The sequence below is a fragment of the Cygnus atratus genome, chromosome 9 (genome assembly GCF_013377495.2).
Source record: "Cygnus atratus isolate AKBS03 ecotype Queensland, Australia chromosome 9, CAtr_DNAZoo_HiC_assembly, whole genome shotgun sequence".
Taxonomy (NCBI): Eukaryota; Metazoa; Chordata; class Aves; order Anseriformes; family Anatidae; genus Cygnus; species Cygnus atratus.
The window spans coordinates 1,028,369-1,048,114 of NC_066370.1; the positions used below are offsets into that span (position 1 = coordinate 1,028,369).

General features: G+C 40.3%; 1 protein-coding gene across 2 annotated transcripts in view; it reads left to right on the plus strand.

The window, feature by feature from the left end:
- The window catches only part of PLOD2 (procollagen-lysine,2-oxoglutarate 5-dioxygenase 2), a 50,708-nt gene that overhangs the window by 5,864 nt on the left and 25,098 nt on the right, over positions 1-19,746 (plus strand). For both annotated transcript variants that reach the window (XM_035544695.2, XM_035544694.2), the window contains exons 2-7: positions 8,255-8,346; positions 9,739-9,875; positions 15,391-15,554; positions 16,714-16,826; positions 18,445-18,508; positions 19,285-19,382. In XM_035544695.2, coding sequence (XP_035400588.1) covers positions 8,255-8,346; positions 9,739-9,875; positions 15,391-15,554; positions 16,714-16,826; positions 18,445-18,508; positions 19,285-19,382 — 668 coding nt within the window. The remainder of the gene's footprint in view (positions 1-8,254; positions 8,347-9,738; positions 9,876-15,390; positions 15,555-16,713; positions 16,827-18,444; positions 18,509-19,284; positions 19,383-19,746) is intronic.

Sequence of the window (19,746 nt, forward strand, 5' to 3'; positions counted from 1 at the left end):
GCCAGACCGTCCAACAGGCACGAACATGCCCAGCCGCTGCTGTGGCTCCAACCCTGCCACTCTCAGAGGGACTTCTGTGTCTAGCTGCCATCTGGGCACTCAAACTGCTGTAACCCCATCACCCAATCTGTTTGTTGCATGTCAGGAAGCTGTGCAGCTCTCCTTGGAGAGTTGCTTCATGCTTTGCAAAGATACCATGTGCAACTATTCATTAATAGTTCTTTTCCTTGTCTGGAGACTAAGAAATAGGTCTTATCTTTGTTCTACTACAGACTGATTCAGTAAACAGGGTCTCACCCAAGTCTCCTGCAGCTGGTGGAAAAAACCTGTAAGTGCTGCAGCTTGTGCCTGGGTTTGTTCAGGAAGTCTTGCGTTAGGAGGAGTGTGGGCCTGAGCAGTGGCCAGCGCTGTGGTGATTGATGAGTGCACACACAGGTCCTAATGAGCCTGTGTTGACTGTCCCAGCAGTACTACTGAACTGAAAATAATTAAATATATATATGTAATAGATGAGGCGGAACCAACTTGCAAATGTTTTCTAAAAATGGTTAAGTATTAATATTGGGAGTAGCTGCTGATCTTTATCTGACAGTGTGTATGTGCCTCACAGAGTGGTGTTTTTTCATTATTATTTTTCAAACCAGCTATGTTCAACAGTTGGTCACTTCCATGTGAACATTTCAGATGCTGTATTGAGGTGACACCAGAAATGATGTGGTAGAAGGCAGGCAGCAAGCAGCAGCACCACAGGCTTGCTGCAGAGCCAGGACATATGGAGGAGGGAACTGCCTGTCTGCACCCTGTGGGCTGCGAGTTGAAGGGAGAGGATTTCTTTGTATGAGGAATCTTTACTATTTTCATAGCAGACTTTAGATGCTGAAATGCACTGTTACAGCCAGCACTGTTTGCCTGTTTATAGATTGATTTAGATTCTGGATGTTTTTTCAACAATAATGGGACTCTTGAATGTTAAATCTCTTCCTAAGTTGTAGAGCATCAATTTCACATAGCGTGAAAAATAAGTGTATTAGTAAGTGCTAATCTAGTATAAGTTCTGTATTATGAGAAAATTCAGAGCAACTTTTGCTTACTGTAAGCACTAATTTCTGCTAGCGCAGCTTCTTTGTTCCTTTAAAAAAAAAAACACAACATGAGAAGTAGCAGAAGGTTGTAGCAGGCAAAGTGTATTGTTACTGAGGAAGTTGCAACAGTACCAGCTGTTTGGGAAATCATACATTCTATACACTTTATATTTCTTTCCCTAGACGGCTTCTGAAGGCTTTCTGCCTTTACTAGTCCTGTTGCCTGGCTAGGGACAGCTTTCTTAAGAAAGACCATGCTGGCTATTCAGTACATTCAGTGCTATTCAGAAAATCTGGGGTGAAATAAACAGTGTTATATGACTCTCTTTCACCTCGTTTTGCTAGCAGCTTTATTTGACCAGAAACTCTTTAAGTTTGCTTACTGCTTTCTTTGTAAGTCATGTAAAGTACCATGGGGTAGACGTATGTGTTTAAAGTTTGTTTTTCACATTGTGTATTTAAGATCTTATTTGTTTGCTGCTAGATTACATTAGCCAAGTATATATATGTAGGTATAACTTGTAATTATGGTTACATTACATATGATAGGTTTATTCTGTTTCCAACTCTCATCTTTTTAGAGTATGTGGATTTTCAAAAGTTTATTTGGCGTAAGATTCAAGGTCTAGGCTATAACTTTTCTTTTGTTTAGAGGAAAAAGTTTTCCTTTTGAGAAGTTTAATACTGTCTTCCTGAAAGATAAGTGAAAGCTTTTGTGCTAAAAATCTGAGTTTTGAAAGTGGTCTTTAGGATTCTGACTTCTCAGTTGGCATAGCAGCTTTGACTTGTTTGGATCTCTGTAAGTTTTGTCTTGTTCGGAAGATATTGGACAGGATTTTACATTTTTCTGGGATAACTTCCAGAAATATAACTCATCTGTTAAAGAAATTACAGGAGGTTAGTTGTAGTCTATTACTAAATAGCCTTTAATTCTTCCAAAATTTACTATTTTATCATGAAATTATCAGAAAATCTAGAATGACTTGTGGATCATGCTTTCACAGCATACCAGCTGACCTGCATACAGCTCAACCTGCACTATTATATTTCTTTAACTCCACTTACTTTTTGGGGCAATGATGTTAAAATGGCTTATCCCCCAAACCACCTGGGCTGGTGACATGCTGGGAGGTATCCCCAGGAGCTGCTGGTGTGCAAGTTTCTGTGCTGTGTGCGTGGCTGCCGATGGCGATTTCTCCTCTAGGCACAGAAATGTTCCCTTTTCAGAAGAGCAGAGAGGATGGAAAGAATGAGCAAACTGCTAATTATCTGTTCATTTAGTTTCTAATTCATTCAGACTACTGAAAGGGTCTCAGAACATACATTTTGTTGATTGCTGTGCTTTATGTGAGGTGCATGAGGAAGGAAAATAGCATGAGGACAAGTCCTCAAGTTCCATTTGGGCCACTGGCTACATTCTCATTCCCTTCTGGATGCAGACGTTGGATGGTGTTGCTGAGTTTCTGGTGATTGGCCATGGGGTAGGTTGTCTGCTGTGGGAATAAGCAGGCATATTGAAAACTGTAATCAAAAACCAAACAAACTTTTCCTTATTTTTTTTCTTATTAACAGTTAATCTGTGGAAATAATAAATAATAGCAGAAGTTCAATCAGAAGCCTGTGGTTAGCTGGGACTGTTTAGTGTCATTCTGACAGCTACTTCTCAGTTTACCATACTTCTAAACATTTCTCATGACTGTGCTCTTGATGTGTGACAGAGGAGGAATCCTGACTGAAAACACTTTTTCAGCTGTGGTACATTTTAGTTCATCTCTCCAGTGATGGAGAAGCATATTCCAGTGTGGTGTAAAGGCAAGTTAAATCGAGTCTTTTTTTTTTTTTTTTTTTTGAAAATTGTATCCTGTTTATCTCCCCCATCTCTAGAGGTCTGGGAGAAATAACAGACAACTACATAGCTTCTTTATTGCACTTGAATGCATCCACGTGCCTTTTCCCCTCCAGGCATCTGCCCAGGCTACGCCTTGGATTAAGGTCACACAGACAACTGCCAAGGTTACCTGGCTTTCCCTAGAGAATTGTAATATCTCGGTCTGTTTTTGACAGTGTGTATATATTTGTTTTTAAAATCCATGGAGGTGTTCCTATTAGGTCTCTAGTTCCCAAAGCTTTTCCATAGCCTCTAGCAATTTGTTCATTTGTTTGCTGGAAACCTTTGGTGGATTACTTTGCAATAAGACTGTGTTGTATAGATACTAGGACATGGATCAAACCATTTTTGAAGAACCAGTCATCATTTATTTACCATTATAAGCCACTAGTTTTACAGATAGGCATAGGATTCAATGGTGTAACACGGTGCTGTGAGCAGGTGTTCTTTGATTTTTACAGCTTATGCCTACCCCAGAGAAGTCCCCAGCAGTTGAATCTGAGGGCTAAATGTCAGCTCCCATGTGGCTGTAAGCAACAGCCTCATTTTTGGCTGCTCTAAAGCTACTGTGCTAGTGCCCACAACCCCTGGTAGGAATTACGTAGTAATCTCTGTCAGTGTTCACTCACGATAAATAAGAACCATGTGGGTGTGTGAGGACTGCAGCACTTTGCCTGTTCCTTTGCCAAGGTATGAGCAGAGAGGTCACCACAATTTACCGCAGTCCTGTCATGGCAGCACCGGCTGAGACCTCACCATGCAAATCAGTGCAAACAAAGGCTCTGCCTTATGGCTCTTATTTCTGGAAATAAATAATTATGATACAGTCAGATCCCTGATAGTAGCAGCACAAAAAGAGTGAAGTGTTTTGATAAACATTCACTGGGTTTCTTAATGTGTTGCATGAGCTCTATATGCAATGTTGTCCTTCACAACTTGAGAACTAAAACGTTTCCTAGTTTGCATGTAAAAATGAACTGTTTGTCACTGGATATACTTTTCTTGGCCAAACATGCTCCCAGGCTTGAACACCTGTTTTGTGAATGTAACTATCTGAAAGCTGTCTGGAATAATTGCACTGTAGTAACTTCAGCACCCTCATACCTGGCATGAAGCTCTGAAGAGATTTTTTTTCTTCCCATGCCTTCCTGTTGAACCTCAGTATAGGGTTTGCGTTTCGTTTTCACACAGACTGACTCCGCTTGCAGGAGAGGGTGCCAGGCGTGGTGACCCCTGCAGTGACAGCCATGGTGGCTGTGGTGGGCTGCCGGCCCTGCTGGGCAGCCTGAGTGGGCAGGGCAGTGGCTGCCTGCTGCGTTCGTGGTTTCTCCTGTATTTTTGTATTTTGGGGATGCTGTTACAGTTGGAGAAAACTGCCATGTGCACATTTGTCCCTCCCATGAGGGGGCCAGTCAGACAGAAGAAGCCAGATAGCTCAAGTCTGGGTGTAAGACCATGTAGCAGAGCTCCTGTGGGAAGGCCCCTGGGTGGAGGGCAGGGTGGGGGTTTGCACCCAAGCTGAGTGGCAAAGCAGAGCTGTATTGCTTCAGCTGGAGGCCATCACAGTGTTTCTGTGGAGGCTGAGAATTTTGTAGCTCACCCACTGGGGAGTACCTGGCCACAGTGGTAGCTGGGGGTCTGAGAAACTGGCCAGCGCCATGGCGAGGCCTGCAGGGCGCAGGTATACTCTGCCATGTCTTCTTTGTGCGCTCTAGTTACAGGATAAGTGTCTTTTCTGCTTCTTTATTTGAAACAGGCCAGTCTGTGTGCACACAAAACCAACCAACCAAGAACCAAAACAAACAAAACCCCAAAGACTAAATAGTCTGTAAATAATCTCAAATTCTAAATAGACTCTAAATAATGCTGTAATTACAATTCTGCTGCACATAAAAAGTATTTAAGTACCACATGCAGGTAAAGGTCTGTGGCAGTGCAGCATAGACATTGAAATAATGCATTTTAAATCTCTTCATCTGTTTAAAAAAAACACACAAACAACAACAAAAAACATTGGCAAGTATGCTGAAAAGAATGCATTTCCAAAGTAAACAGAACCTTTATAAAAATAGCTTCCTGTTTGTTTTGTGACTGTTTTCAAAACTGTCTCAGGCAGTCTATTTAGATGGCTTCATTCACTATGAACGTCATACAGATTCTTTCATTTTCATGTCAATATAAACTGCGTTATTTGTCTGGCCTGCTTTCTCTATATAGCTCAGGTTGGAATCCCTTAGCCTCTGACACATCTTTTTTTTTTCCTCCTATTCCACAAAACTCAAGTAACATACCAGACTGCACAGTGAGTCTTGAAATGCATGAACAGTGTGTAGGTGGAATTACTGTGGGTCTCATTTAAAATAGAGTAACGGTATCCCATAGAGAATAGTAAATTATTTTGTGCTTGCCAGACTGTACTTGTATATTTATTTAATACTCTCTCTGTTAGACTTAGTTACTATGGGGGATAAAATAAGATTGATCTGATGCAGTCCGTATCTTATCTCTTACATCATGTAGTCAAGTTCTGGTTTTGAGATCCTTGCTCTGTGCATTACTCAGGAAGTTCCACTGAAGACTAGGACTAGACTGAAAAATGTCTACCCCTACCAAATTTCGCAGTTATAGTTAGTGCTTTTCTTGTTCATCTAGGAAACTGTCAGTAATGGATTCACTCGGCTTGGTGGTGCAGTCTGGTATGATCAGATTTTCCTTTATCTGTTCCATAGTGAAAAATCCTACCTTCTGTCATCAGTTCTGTTTTAGCCATAATCTAAGATATCATGTTCTTCATCCATTCTGTGGTGACTCCTGTAGAATTACTTTAGATTATGTGAACTTTAAAAGAACGTAATGAACTATTATTGCTGTGCTTATGTCTGTCTGTGAGTCAGCGTGTCTGTGAGTGCATTGTGCTGGAATCCTCTGGGAGGGTTCTACTGCCCTTCTGAGGTATACTCATGGGATTTTCTTCTGATTTTTGCTTACAAAAGGCTCCTAGCTCTCATGGAAAAAAGATGGTGTAATACACCTTTTAAAACTGTCTTCCCCAAATTTTTGGGTATCCAGGTTGAGTTGATTGAAGCATTTCAAGTACTGCCAGTTTCTTTGCTGTGTGCTCTGTTGCAGGAGTGTTAGTCTGGTTTGGCCTTGACTTGGTCCTTCTCTAGGACCAGTCAGTGAGTGGAGCACCCCCACAGAAGCTGGGTGGGCAGGATATGAGAGAAGTCCCCAAAATCATGAATGAGGGTAGGGCAGGTAGGGCTGTCTGCAGCTGAACTTGGGCAGTGCCATTGCAAAGCTGTAAAAGGTCTATTCTGAACAAGTAAAATTGTGGTTTTCATGGAGTAGGTACTGGGCACGTGTGGCTGTCATTGCTTAAGGTTTACATCAGATTGGTGAATGACTAGGTAAGAGCAAGGTAAAGAAATGGATCAGGTGGTTCAGGGTATAGAGAAACCACATCCAGGTCACAAAAACCCATAAACTGAGACTGGTAGAAAAAGCAGAGAAAGCATCATATATACATACTATATATCTTTACTGAAAGGGTTGTGCAGCATTGGAATAAGTTGCCCAGGGAAGTGGTTGAGCCACCATCACTGGAGGGCTTCAAGAAACATGTGCACATAGAACTTAGTGGCATGGTTTAGTTGTGGACTTATCTAGTCCAAGCTTCAACCTAGTACTGATATCTTAGAGGTTTTTTCCAGCCTGAATGATTGTGATTCTATATACTTGCCTTATCTTTGCTCTGTCTCATACATAGCCTCATGGCTGCTGCTGAGGATGGACTTGCCAGACCACTGTCTGACCTGGCAGGAGTGCTTGTGGGAGTGACTGACTTACCAATGCTGAAGCAAGTCTTCTTTCAGTGGTGGTGGTGGGGAAATCAGCAACTCCTGAGACAAATCTCCATGGTTTGCCTGCTGCAGCTATATTAGATATGAATTTCATTAGAACATGTTTTTGTTGCTCTGCAAGTTATATCTGTGTTCCTACAGCTATTTTTGCTAGCTCTGCTGGACTGCTTGGTGGTACCCTTTGAAATACACTCATGCTTGCCTGTAGAGCATCACACAGATCACTAGCAAGGTGCATTTCTTCTGTGAAGAAGGAGGAAGTGGATCATCTAGTGAGTTAATTTTGCTGGTGTCAAGCAAAATAAAATGGGAAGCAGTGGTTGACTTGAATAAACTCAGGATGAGCTCTCGTGTATCTGAGGGCTGCGAAGTCTGCAAGAGTGGAAGAGACCGAAGGGTTAATACAGATGTTTTTCACAGCAGCCACCTCTAGCAAGTGTTACTGTGCTAGTGAGGATAAACCCAGAGGATGTTTTATAGGAAAGTGAGGCAACAACAGGCACTGTGTCTGGAATACCCATTAGAGGTGATTAATTTGACTTTCTGTACGGACTGATCTCCTGGGCTCTGTTCAGAGGGCAGCTGTTACTTGAACTCAGACCAAATGGGGGAACTGCAATGTGCTCTGGGATCCAGGCAGGTCTGATTAAATACTTGATGTTGGATAGGGGTCCTGTATTTTTGATAGTTTCCAATTATGTACCTCGATTATGCAGTATATTGCATAGGGTATGGAACGTTGTTCAGTTGTTTAATTGGGAAAATATCAAGCTGTGTAGTGGGAATTCATGGCCTCACTTGAACTATGTCAAAAGCCCTGGGATATGAAAAGGAAGTTGGTTGCAGGGTCACTTGCTTGCATGCAGTTAAGAGGTCAAAATTACAACTGGTATAACCTGCAGACACCAGATTCTGAATAAAACAGGAAAACAAATAAAAAAAAAAAAAAAAAAACATGCTCTTGTCTCTGACCAGCAACTTAAAAGCACTGCATGCAACCTGCTAGGGGACTGGTTTCATCTGCTCACTGCTAGGTGAAGTCCTCTGGTACCATTCAGTCATGTGACAAGAGGTGACAGGATTAGCTCAGATGGAGAAGTAATAAACTATTTTTGTTTCAAAGATTCCTTCCTGTCCAGCAGTCATACTAGCTTTGTTTTTATCTCTTGAGCCAGTTGTTTACAGAGCAGATATTACTTTACTTCCTCTTCCTGAGGATAATTTTAAATGCAGCATCCTTGTCCATAGAAGTTCTTGTCTGATGACGTCTCATGCCTGTAATATGACATAATTTTTGCCTCATCTCTTTGAGTCAGATGCAGGCGAGTCGTAAAGGCCCTTGATCCAGTGCTGTACAGTGTGCTTTTGTTATAACTGTGGCCTGAAAACTTACTAATGTGTTCCTTCCTTTTGTCTTACAGATAAACTCCTAGTTTTTACTGTAGCAACTAAAGAAACTGATGGCTTTCACCGCTTCATGCAAACTGCAAGGCACTTCAACTACACAGTGAAGGTACTGTATGTTCTCATGCCAGTTATTCATACTGCACAGCCTTTAAGACGGCACAGTAGTAGCTGAAGGTGTGTTGGCTTGGGTGCGCTCTGGGGTAAGGTAGGACAGTCACAGAGCCCTGCTGGTGGCCCTGCTGCCTGTGCTCTGGGGGGTGCACCTTCCACTGTCTTAGGAACTTTTTTGCAGGTTAGTAAATACTGTGGCCAGTGTCCTCAGTTGCTTGTAGGCTCTCTTGTGATTTATCATGTAGCCTTGCTTTTCAGTGCTCCTCATTTTGTTTGAGCAGCTGCATGACTGCTTCTGGAAGCTGCAGTGGCAGCACAAAAGGCTTTGGGTGTCCCTGTCCTCCTTAACCAAGGCTGGGGCCCTGCTGTGGGGAAGGAGGGAGGGTCACAACTGCAAAACTGCAAGTTTCCTTGTGCTTCCCGAGAACCTGTAATTCTCTGAGAGCACAAAATGTTTCTGTCATTCTTCCCAGCCCCTTATGCCTTGTTCTGCATCTCCATATGTCACGTATTGAGGTTGGCCTCGACGTGACCTTGGGGAAAAAAGGAAAGCACTAACCTCCTTGTAAACTTCCACGCAAATTGGTTCTGCAAGAGAAAATTCAGGAATTCAGATCGTGTTGTGATAACTTACCGCTTGCTTACCAGTGTCTAAGCTATAATTAAGACATGATTTGGGTCTCTGAAGTTTAATATCTGATGCTGAACTTGGAAGACTGAGAGAACCTTTCCTTAATGCGGTGCTGAGGCACCTGAGAAGCCTGGGCTCTGGGTATGCCAATTAGCTTTGCAGATTGTCTAAAACACTATGCAATGCAGTTCTTGCATATATTAGGAGTTCCAAAAATCTTTTGTTCCTTATGCTCAAAACCCACAGAAGGTTTAAGGTGTAATAGGTTATAAGACCTGGCTAGGGAATAATTTTGTTTACCAGATTTTAGCAGCACTCTGTAAATTGAGAAATCCATCCTTTTTATAAAAGTGTTCTGGAGGGATTTTGGGAAGACTGGAGCTTGGGTTTTTTATTAATAATATCCTGATCCAAGCTCTCTTATACTTCCTGTTTGTAAAATGATTACATTGTCTTTTAGAGGTCTCATTCAGAATGTTTTTTCTAATACAAACTTTGAAACAGTTATTCAGTTTTTCCTTTTTCTGAAGAAGGCATGCTCATTTCTTATTTGGTTAAGAAATGTGTCTCGTGTTTTTGCAGTGATGTCATTGTGCTGAATGCTGCTTCAGACATGGAAAACTTATGATGCTGGAAATGCTGGCTTGCTGTGCTTTAATGTGTTGCTTCTGCTTTAACATCTGTTTTCAATAAGGGTCTACTTAAAAAAGCCTCTTGTTTTTGGTACCAGCAAAAAGCGCTTTTTCCTTATTCCAGGTACTTGGAAAAGGTGAAGAGTGGAGAGGTGGTGAGCTGGCTAACTCTATTGGTGGAGGGCAGAAAGTTCGACTGCTGAAAGAAGGCATAGAAAGCTATGCTGATCAAGAGGACTTGATTGTAATGTTTGTTGAATGGTGAGTGAACCTGGCTTGTTGCCTTTACATTTTAGTCTGGGTAGGCACTCAAAAGTAGCTGATGTGACGTGCTGAAAGTTGCATGCTGCTTTTCCCCCTCTCTGTTTATTTGAGACAGTTTGCTTCTATTTTTCTCCATTCATAAAAATAGTAGATTGTGCTTGGAGCAGTCACTGATTTTTTTTTTGGTATTTTTAAGGGATCTACAGGTGTAAGAGTTGCTCATAGTTCTGCTGCCTTGAGGCAGTGAAAAAAAAGTTGTTGGAGCTGACAGGCTTTCAGCATGTATCCTTCCCCTGTTCCCCCGCTGTAATGCGGGATGTGGCTGGGAGCTGCAAGTGAGGGGTGGCAAAAGCAGCTCCAGAAATCAAGTGCTCAGCTGGGACCAGAGCATGATCTTGTTCCGTGAAGTATCGGTCATGTGAAGGAAACTGGAAAATGGGCTCTTAAGGAAAGCACTTATGGAGACAACTCCTTTTATGCTAGAAAACTGAAACAGGAGGCTCCGTGCCAGATAGGCCCCCGGTGCCTGTGCTGCCTGTGTGGTGGAAGCACGGACGGAGAGTGCTGCTGAGGGGTGCCAGATTACAGCTCATAGCAGGGCTATGCCTGAACATCCTCACTGGAGGCCAGATAGGTTTCTTTCTGTCTCAGAAAACAGGGAGCACAAACGTGTTCAAAACCAGATTTTTTTCCATGGCTTCTCTCTGCCTTTTTTTTCCATCCTGTTCTTTTGCTCCTGTGACAAGAGCATGATTTGAGCAGCTAAGAACTCAGCTCAGGCCATCACCAAAGTCTTCCATGCCAGAGTGGGCTCGTAGCACTGAAGGAATCCTACAGGAGGGTGTGGGACCAGGCCCTGAATGAGAGGCATGCAACCCTGAGCACAGCCAGCCAGCTCTTTGGGGGCAGCTGAGTGCAATCCTGGAACTCCATGCATGGTTGGTGCTCTGTTACCGACTTGTTTGGGGTGTCTGCTCCTGAATTTCCCTTCAGCACTTAACCTGCCTCTCTTCATTTGGTAGCTGAAGAATATGAGGGACCCTTTTGCAATTCAGAAGTTGGTCAGGATCTGTTCAGCAAACCTCATCACAAGGAAAAAGTGGTCAGACACTAGTATTTAATGAAAAGTTCACTTGTTGCTTTGCCTAAATTAAAGTTGGAGTAGCCTATTAAACTGCTAGCAGTTTTAAAGATGCAATTCATTTTTTCTTTTTAAATTTAGCCTCTTGTGATAAGTAGGAGGTAGAGTTAGAAGGCCCATGTCGAAGTCATCTTAATCACTTTATGAACAAGCTTTATATGGGAAATGATTTAAATATCTTTCTAAATTCTATTTGTTTTTAAATACAACTTTAAAAATAACATACAGTTTAGAGCTATGTGTTCATTTTCTTCAATTATTTTCTTAGTGACTTGATTAGCAGTTTTGCATTCAATAAGTGGAAATCAAGTATCTTTCTAAAAATAAATATATAACATGTTTATACTGTTCTACTGATCTTCCAAAGCTTGATATGCGTTTAAGAGTGATTTCGGGGATTTTGTTCTTTACTAGACTCAGATGTTTCCAGAATGATTGCTACGTACATTGACTTTTCTTGTTTTTAAATTTATTATCATGATGCCTCTATATTTTTCCCTATATGGCAAAATATGCAAACTTTTATCAGTTTTTGTATAGCTGGAATTCTTCTCCAACATAATTTATTCTCTTTGGGGTGGGCTGTTAGATAGGGATGGATGAAAGAGTACGGAGGACCACATGTATTGAAGTACAGATGCCATAATCTTTCTTTCCATGAAAAATTGCAATTTCAGGCCTTCCACATTCTTGAAGACAATAATCCCAAGCATATATTGACTTAAAGCTAGTGGAAGAGCCTCCAAATAAGGGGGAAGGGAAGTCTTCTTTCTGATTCTAGCCCTATGTTTTAATTGTAATGAGTGTTTTCATTTTTAGGAATCCTGGTTTGCAATTTAAATGTTGGGAAACACAGCACTAAATTTGGAAATGTCAAATATAATGAGCTCCCTTTCTTTTTCAAGTATTTTTCATTATATTAATGGTCAGGCATTTGAAATATTAAACTGGGGGGCGGGAAGGAAACATCTGGTTTACTTACTGTAACTAGGCAAGTCCTTTCTAGTGAGCTGTTTATTTAAATGTAGCTTCTTGCCATTTTCTGAGCAGTGTTTTTTACATGGCTCGCAACTCTGGAAATAGTTTGAACTTACTCAGTTCCTTAGTGAATGGCTTGTGTCTAGGTGCAGATAGCAAAACACTCTTCCTGCAGATGGAATATTTAAATTAGGTTTGTTTTGGCAAGAGCTAACTGCTGGTTTACTTTGGAGCATTTCAGATTGAACTGGCTAAGGGCCAGTGTAGACTGGACTGAAATGGTTGGTGCTGTGGCTGCTCACCCAGAACTCCCACAGCAATCGACTTGGGTCATGGAAGATTTCTGAAATCTCAATCACTTTTTTAAACATTCCTCAGGAAGTGAAGGATAACCATTTTGAGATGTGCAGAAAATGCTAGTCAGGTGTGGTTCTGGTGAAGATACTTTGCAAACAGCAAGGTGGCTGTGGGGTCTAATAGTCCATGTAAGTAATACAAAATGTGAGACAGGAATTACCATTACACATGGTTACCAGCAAGCCCCCTCTTGCTTGTACTTTGAACTCTTACCCTGCAGCTCAGATAGTAACAAATCCTTATTGCTGTAAAAGCTGTGAGTGCAAAAGTTGCACATTCAGTTCTGGTTGTGGCTGCAAAAAAGGAGGAAAGGAGGAAGGATTCCAGCCCTGAACATCTGCCATCTGGGAGCTTCAGGAAATGAGGCTGGAGTTGTGGAAACTTTCTTTCCCCCCTGCCCCACCCCCAACCTTTTAGTTAATCACAAGGATTTATGAAGAATAAATAAGAGTATGTGAGCTCTTCCAGCTTGCCAGGACAGCCTGCTTCTTCCTGGATATATCTCTACTTTCTCTCCTCTGGCCAATTCTGATATTCTACTCAAAATGAGAGCACAGGTCATGTGCACAATCCCTAGAAAGAGTGTCAGCTCTCAAGGATAGTCCTGGGACCCATTCTGCAAAGATCTTAGTGGCGTAGACCTGAGGTGGGCCCTCCCTTATGGTAGGAATGCAATGCTGGATACACTGAACATAATCTGATGTAGCAGGTAAGCAAGGCAAGTGGTTGCTATATTGGTTTTAGCTTGGTTCTAGAAGTTTTCCTATTGCCTGGAGAGAAAACCTTGTAAAGCAGCTGGTGAGGGACTGGCAGCAAGGGGCAGAAGGTGGAGGCCCTGCATGGGGAGGGAGTGTGGGATAAGCCTGCAGGTTACAGCCTTACTTGCCCTTCTCACCAAATAGAGGGCCATGATTCTTGTGCATCTCTTCCAACTTGGGACATTCTATGATCTTAAAATCATTGGAAAATGTAGGTACATGGTGGATTCATGCTCTTGCATAATATCCTTTAGTTTGTAAAGTTTACAATAATTGCTAATACAGTTTAGCTGTTCTGAGCTCTGTACTGTGCTTTGTATTATAAACTGTGCTGTATTAAGTAGCACATCCCCTTCCCAAGCAGAGCCTGTGGCTAGCCCAGCGTGTTGCTCAGCTTTGGCTTTCTTTTCCAGAATGACACTCCTCGGGAAGCAATGTTCCAGGGGTGTTTGGTTCCTTCCTGCAGCTGTAAGTCATTGCAGCAGTAGCACTAACCTGATCAAAGAGGAGAAGCACAGCCTGCCACAAGCTATTAAGTTAAAATCTCAGACAAATCTGTGTTATTGTCTGTCTTCTTCAACTTGTCTCCTGTTTCTTCCTTGTTCTTCATGCTCATTCTGGCTTTGATTGGGCTGCACCAATTGAATGGGAAAGGGAGGGAAGTATTTTTCTGTATATTTTGGGCTGAAATGGGCATTTTTTTGTAAAAACTGGGGAAGCTCCAAAATGTACATTATATTTTTTTCATACATTCTTCTGCCAAAGTTACAGAAAAACAAAACAGAGTTTGCAGAAAACCACTTACTTTATATAGACTACATAATACACTTCCTCTCCAGGGCTCATGCTTTGCTCTGTGGTGGTGATCTGTTGCATTTGTAAGCCAGCTGTTGTTCAGTTTTCTTAGTCCAATTGCATGAAATCCCCTTTGAAGAAAGGATGTTTTTAAAATAATTCAGAACTGTAATAAAGGAGTACCAGAAGGCAGGAAGGGTTGATTTCTTGGCACTGTTGCTGAGCAAAGCATTGCAATGCAAAAAGTTTTGTTTACTGCTGGAGTGGGTACTACTGCCCTTCCTTTCAACCCAGCTCAAATACTTAGCGAGGACAAGATCTTGATCAAGGTCAGACCTGTACCTTTCTTCTGCCCTATTCCAGGATTGCTGATTTTTGGTGACTAAGATTGTGGAGTAAGAACATGCCCACAAGTTATGGCTGAGACAATAACATTAAATCCAAATACTTTGTTTTTTTCTGCCAGATTAGTGTGCTATGATCAGGTTCCAATATTTGTCATTGAATGCTATGTAAAATGAACCTTGAAGTGGTTTGTGCATTCATGCTTTTATACGTACTATCAAGTACAAATAAAGGAGAGTTATACTCTAAATAATTTAATCATTTATACTCATTTTGAATTTTTTTCAGTGGCGTTAATTTAGATTTGATTCAACAACACGTAACCGCTAGGTTTGTGATACTACATGACCTTTGCTAAACCTGTGCATATCTTTTATTTTGGTTTAGTGCTGACCTCTGGTTATGGATAACTACTGTTTTTAGGTATGAACTCTCCACCTGTAGGTCTCATTGAGAGTTAGGAGTCAGATCTGATGAATGCATAAAAGCAGGTGATGTTTTTTATAAGTAGATACTCTGAAGTTTAGAGTCTTCTGAAGTATTCAGTGCATCAAAGCCATTAAAGCAGAAATCTGTATATTGTCAGGATGCAGCACAGTTTAAGTTTACGGATAACTAGATTGTGTTGAGAAACAAGAGTACATGCTCAAAAAGACTTTCTAGAAGAGAGTCTGCGCCATTGTATTTTGGAACAAAATCATCTTGCGTTTGCTGGAAAGTCACCTAAATCATTTTTCAGTCCTACTCTTTAATGTAAAAAGATTTTGTTCTTTTAAACATAAAAGTTTTCTAAGGGGACAATATACTTACATAAGCATTACTCAATACATGAAATCTGAAAACCAGTTTCAGGTAGACAAACTCTGAAGGAAGAACATCCAAAATGTAGAAGGCTCAGAAAAATGAGTGTAAATAGAAGGGGAAACTGTTAGATTAATAGTATTGATTGAGGACTTATTCTCCTAGAAGGGTATAGGCTTTTTATATGATGATACAGCATGATTTCTTGAGTCACTTTTCAGAATAAAATGTCTGTCTATATGATTTTAAAAAGTTAAATAATCCAACCCTTTTTATTTTAATGTTTGTGTTCAAAAACAACAAATAAATCTAATGAACATCTTTTCTGCATTTTCAGCTACGACGTCATCTTTGCGGGGGGGCCTGAAGAACTGCTAAAGAAATTTCAGGAAACGAATCATAAAGTGGTGTTTGCAGCAGATGGACTAATTTGGCCAGATAAAAAGCTAGCTGACAAGTATCCTGTTGTCCGGAGCGGAAAACGATTCCTGAACTCAGGAGGCAAGTGTGATTTATGAATGCATTAAACTCTTGAACTTGACGTTGACTCTCTTTGGCTGTCTGTTTTATGTATTTTTTTGTGTAGTTGTTCCTGAACTCCCCAAGAACAAATTGGAGATTGGATTTGCTGTTTACCACTCCCTGCCCCTTGAATGCCTGCTCGTCTGTGCTCAGGAATATATTTCCTTCAAACTTTTAGGGTATTTTTGGCAATACTGGTGTGAAAAGCACATAAATCAAATACAGTCTGGGGTGTAACTCTGCCTTGCAGTGAAGTGCTATGCAGGGATTGCCCAGTTGCAACCAACTGGATCTGCTTCAGAAACGATCTAGGGGTACAAGCCGAAGTAGTACATGCTATCTGCAGGGACATGTCATGAGTTGTATCAGAATTCCCTGCTTTGGCTCTCTTGTTCTGAAGGATCTCAACACCCTGGTGATGGTGCTGCCTGCTCCATCAGCACAGCTTGAGCCATTCGTTCCAAGAGAAGTGTGGGTTACTCCAGTTTATTTCAATGCAGTGTTAATTCTGGAGTCACTTCTCCTTTAAATGCCAACTTTGTTAATTTTGCAGCTGATTAACACATGCATGCATTGATGCTGACGTTTCCCTGCTACAGAACATGGTAAATCACTCTTTCTGGATATGTGGTGCTGGGCACTGTGCAGATCTGGTTGTCCCCACATCTTTCTCTCTCTTTACCTCACCTATCATCCCTATCTTTCTGTTTTCACTTAAATGTAATGCATTTCATGTTTGAACTGTATTCCGCTTGTACTTCTGACAGGATTAGATTCAGGCTTCTCTGCCAGAAGGAAGTGATAAAAACGAAGCTTTTTTCCTACAGATGGGCTTCTTTCTTGGGAGCAGTAGTAGCCCAGTCTCATGCTGTGGAGCTCACAGGACCATCTAAGGCACATCTCTATTTCCTATTTTTCCCCTTAAAATAGTGTTAGTATAAAAATAACCCTTAATTATGAACTCTTTAAAACAAAACTAATGCATATTGCAGGAAAAAAACTAAATTTTTGAGCCAAGGTGTGTAAACTTCATACTTTTCCTTTGCTGGCACCAGAAGTCTGAATGAAGTCCATGACTGATAGACAGCATTGGCAGAGTAGTGCTTTTTATGAAAATAATTTGTATGTGATATTGCAGGATTTATTGGTTATGCTCCATATATAAATCGTATTGTGCAGCAATGGGATCTGCAGGATAATGATGACGATCAGCTGTTTTACACCAAAATCTATGTTGACCCATTGGCACGGGTAGGTAGTGACTGGCTTTCTCACTTCTTTATGCTTGAAATAGCATGCTGCTCCTCATAAAACATCAGGAGATAAAAATAAAAGGAGTGCTGTCTCCTTTTTTTCTGAATGCCATGTTGACAGTCTTGTTTGTTCACTGGAGGCTCCTACTGTCAGAATGATGAACAGGCTTCTGAAGGATCATGACTTGAAATATTATTTCAGGCTGCCAGCATATCCAGGCAGGCTGTACTTCGTTGTTAGAAATAATAGATCTGAGGTATGTGATCAGGAACATTCATCTCAATGAGGATCCTGTGTACTCTGCAGTTTGACAGTTGGAAAATGTGGCATTTTTCCAGAGTGTCACTAAACTACTTGCTAATCTAGTGTTTTTTGAATTTTGGCTTGCTGCCATTTCAGGTCCTGCCTGCAACTGCCTCTGGCTCCTCAGCTTTTTATGTGGATACATTCTGTAAGACTGCATCATAAATTGTGGGGTGAGACCCCTTCAAGCCATAGCTTAACAAAGGTCTTTGCCAAGTAGCAGCATTACAGTATGGCAGGTTAGAGACATGGCCCTGATGCTGGAAAAAGAGGGTTAAGTCTCCTTAATGATGTTTAGATGCAAAAGGACTTTTAAAAGCTGATATTGCAGTATTTTGAGAATGATTTTGAGCATGTGTGCTTAAGACAGATGTAAAGTCTTTGAAATATATGTGTTTTTCTGTTAAGTTCTATCAAGTTGTTCCTGCAGTGTAGAGCATGTGTACATCCAGGTACAGAAATGTTTGAACTGTCTTTATGCAAGTTAAGTCAGATGCTAGATATGCAATTGAAAGGACAGGGAGTAGAGACACTAGAGCTGACTCTGCACCGAAGTCAGAAGTAATAACGATTAGTTGTCTGAACAGAGTATTGTAGACAAAGTGTATTCCTCAGCACAGAGTACCACTACACTGTGCTTCAAAACACCTCTGTAGTTCTGGCTTGGGATGCTATGCCCTGTATTAGCACTGATTCTCTGTATGGTTATGTCCAGAACTGTAGAATATATAAGGAAATCTTGGATGATTCAAAGCAGTCATCATATCTAAACAAGTGCTTTAAAACCTATTTTAAAGGCTATGTATTTTGATCAACATGTTAAAACTTTAGAACAAGGTACACTAAATAGGAATGCAGGTAGGTATAGTAACTTGTTACTAGGAGCATGTTTCAAAGTCAGTGGTATTTTCTGTTCTGATATGATTCTTATGTTTGATACTTCTATTTTTTTAAAACTGTGAAATGTAATGATTTTGATAAGAACTGCCAGTAAGTTTTGTTGCTTGTCCAAGAATTGTAAATATCCTTTAAGATAAGATGCAGATTTTCTTTGGCTTATATTGCCAAATTGTAGTTTCTTTGGAGAGTTATCATTTTTATCATTCAAGTTTAGATAAGGCTTTTGCATATATAAAACTGATTGCTATAGAACTGCAAAACTTAACAGTAGAAAATCAAGAATTAAATCTGAGAGCTAAGTATGTAAAGTAGTTTAACACAATTACTTGCTGTCACTGTAATGTGCCTGTAGCATGACAGTAAAAGCACTGACTTTTAGAATACCTCAGCATCTTTGCTACTTTTATTTCAGGAACGCATAAACATTTCTTTGGACCACAAATGTACCATTTTCCAGACCCTAAATGGGGCTATTGGTAAGTGTATGATATGCATGTTGTCTCTCATTAAATGGGTTATTAACACTTTCTTTGCTTAATCATGAACATAGTTCCTTAAGAATATGCTTCTTTGTCTCAAAGAAATATTTGTATGGGTAAACCTGATTACCATATTAATCACAGGTCTTCAGGTCTTCTATTAGTTGATTGCTTCCACTGACAAAAAAAAAAGACTTAAAATAGGAAAATAATTTTAAATAAATGAAATTAACAATAAATACAAAATTAGGAAATGTTTTTCCATCAGCCTTTCACAAACTTAATTGCAGCAGTAAGGATGGTAATTAAAATTGCATTCTCGATGTTATATATATTGAAATGAATGTGGAATGATATGTTGTTTCCTTTCTTTAATTGTCTTGAATTAAAATTGAAAACTGCATTTGTACAAACTTCCTTCCTTATGTTTATCCTCCAATTATAGAACAGCTTTATATTCAGATCATATCTAAAATAACCATGCAATTTCTTTATAAATAGCTTTTGGACAAAATTAGTCTTTTAAGCAGGCTTTATTCAAATTTTGAAGGCTGCTGATGGCAAACTCTGAAGCTTAATGTAGCCTCATTTGGTGCAAAGAACTTAGAGTTCAAGGTCTGGTTAAAAACTGAAAACTTTCAGATAAACTTCCAGATAAGTAACATTAAAAATGATAGCTACAGTAGGACATGATGTATCAGCAAGAACTTAAAGAAATCTGAATTTTTAGCTTTTTATAAACTTTTTACAGTATGTTCCTTATTAATCTGCAGATGAAGTTCTTCTGAAATTTGAAGAAGGAAAAGTAAGAGCAAGGAATTCTGCGTATGAGACATTACCGGTCACTGTTCTTGGAAACAGTCCAACTAAAGTGAGTGACAGTTGGGTTTTGGTTTTGTGCAAAGACAGCACTTTTGTTTCAGGCAAAAACAATGGAAGAATCTGAAGCAGTTGTAGCGCACCACTACTGCTCACTTCCAATTAATATTAATAAAATTTGCAGGGATAAACAAACCATTCTATCAGCAGTCTCCATCATGTCATTCTGTTGTCACTGTAACTTGATATCACTGCTGGAACAGCTCACTTTGCTCCCAAATTCATTGAGCATGAGATATTAGAAGCAAATAAGCTGATGTTAGTTTTCTCGCTATCACAAAATAATTCTTGAAGGTAGTGAAGAATTTCTATCTGTTTATTAAATGGTAAATGGTAATCAGAAGAGTAAGTTTTCA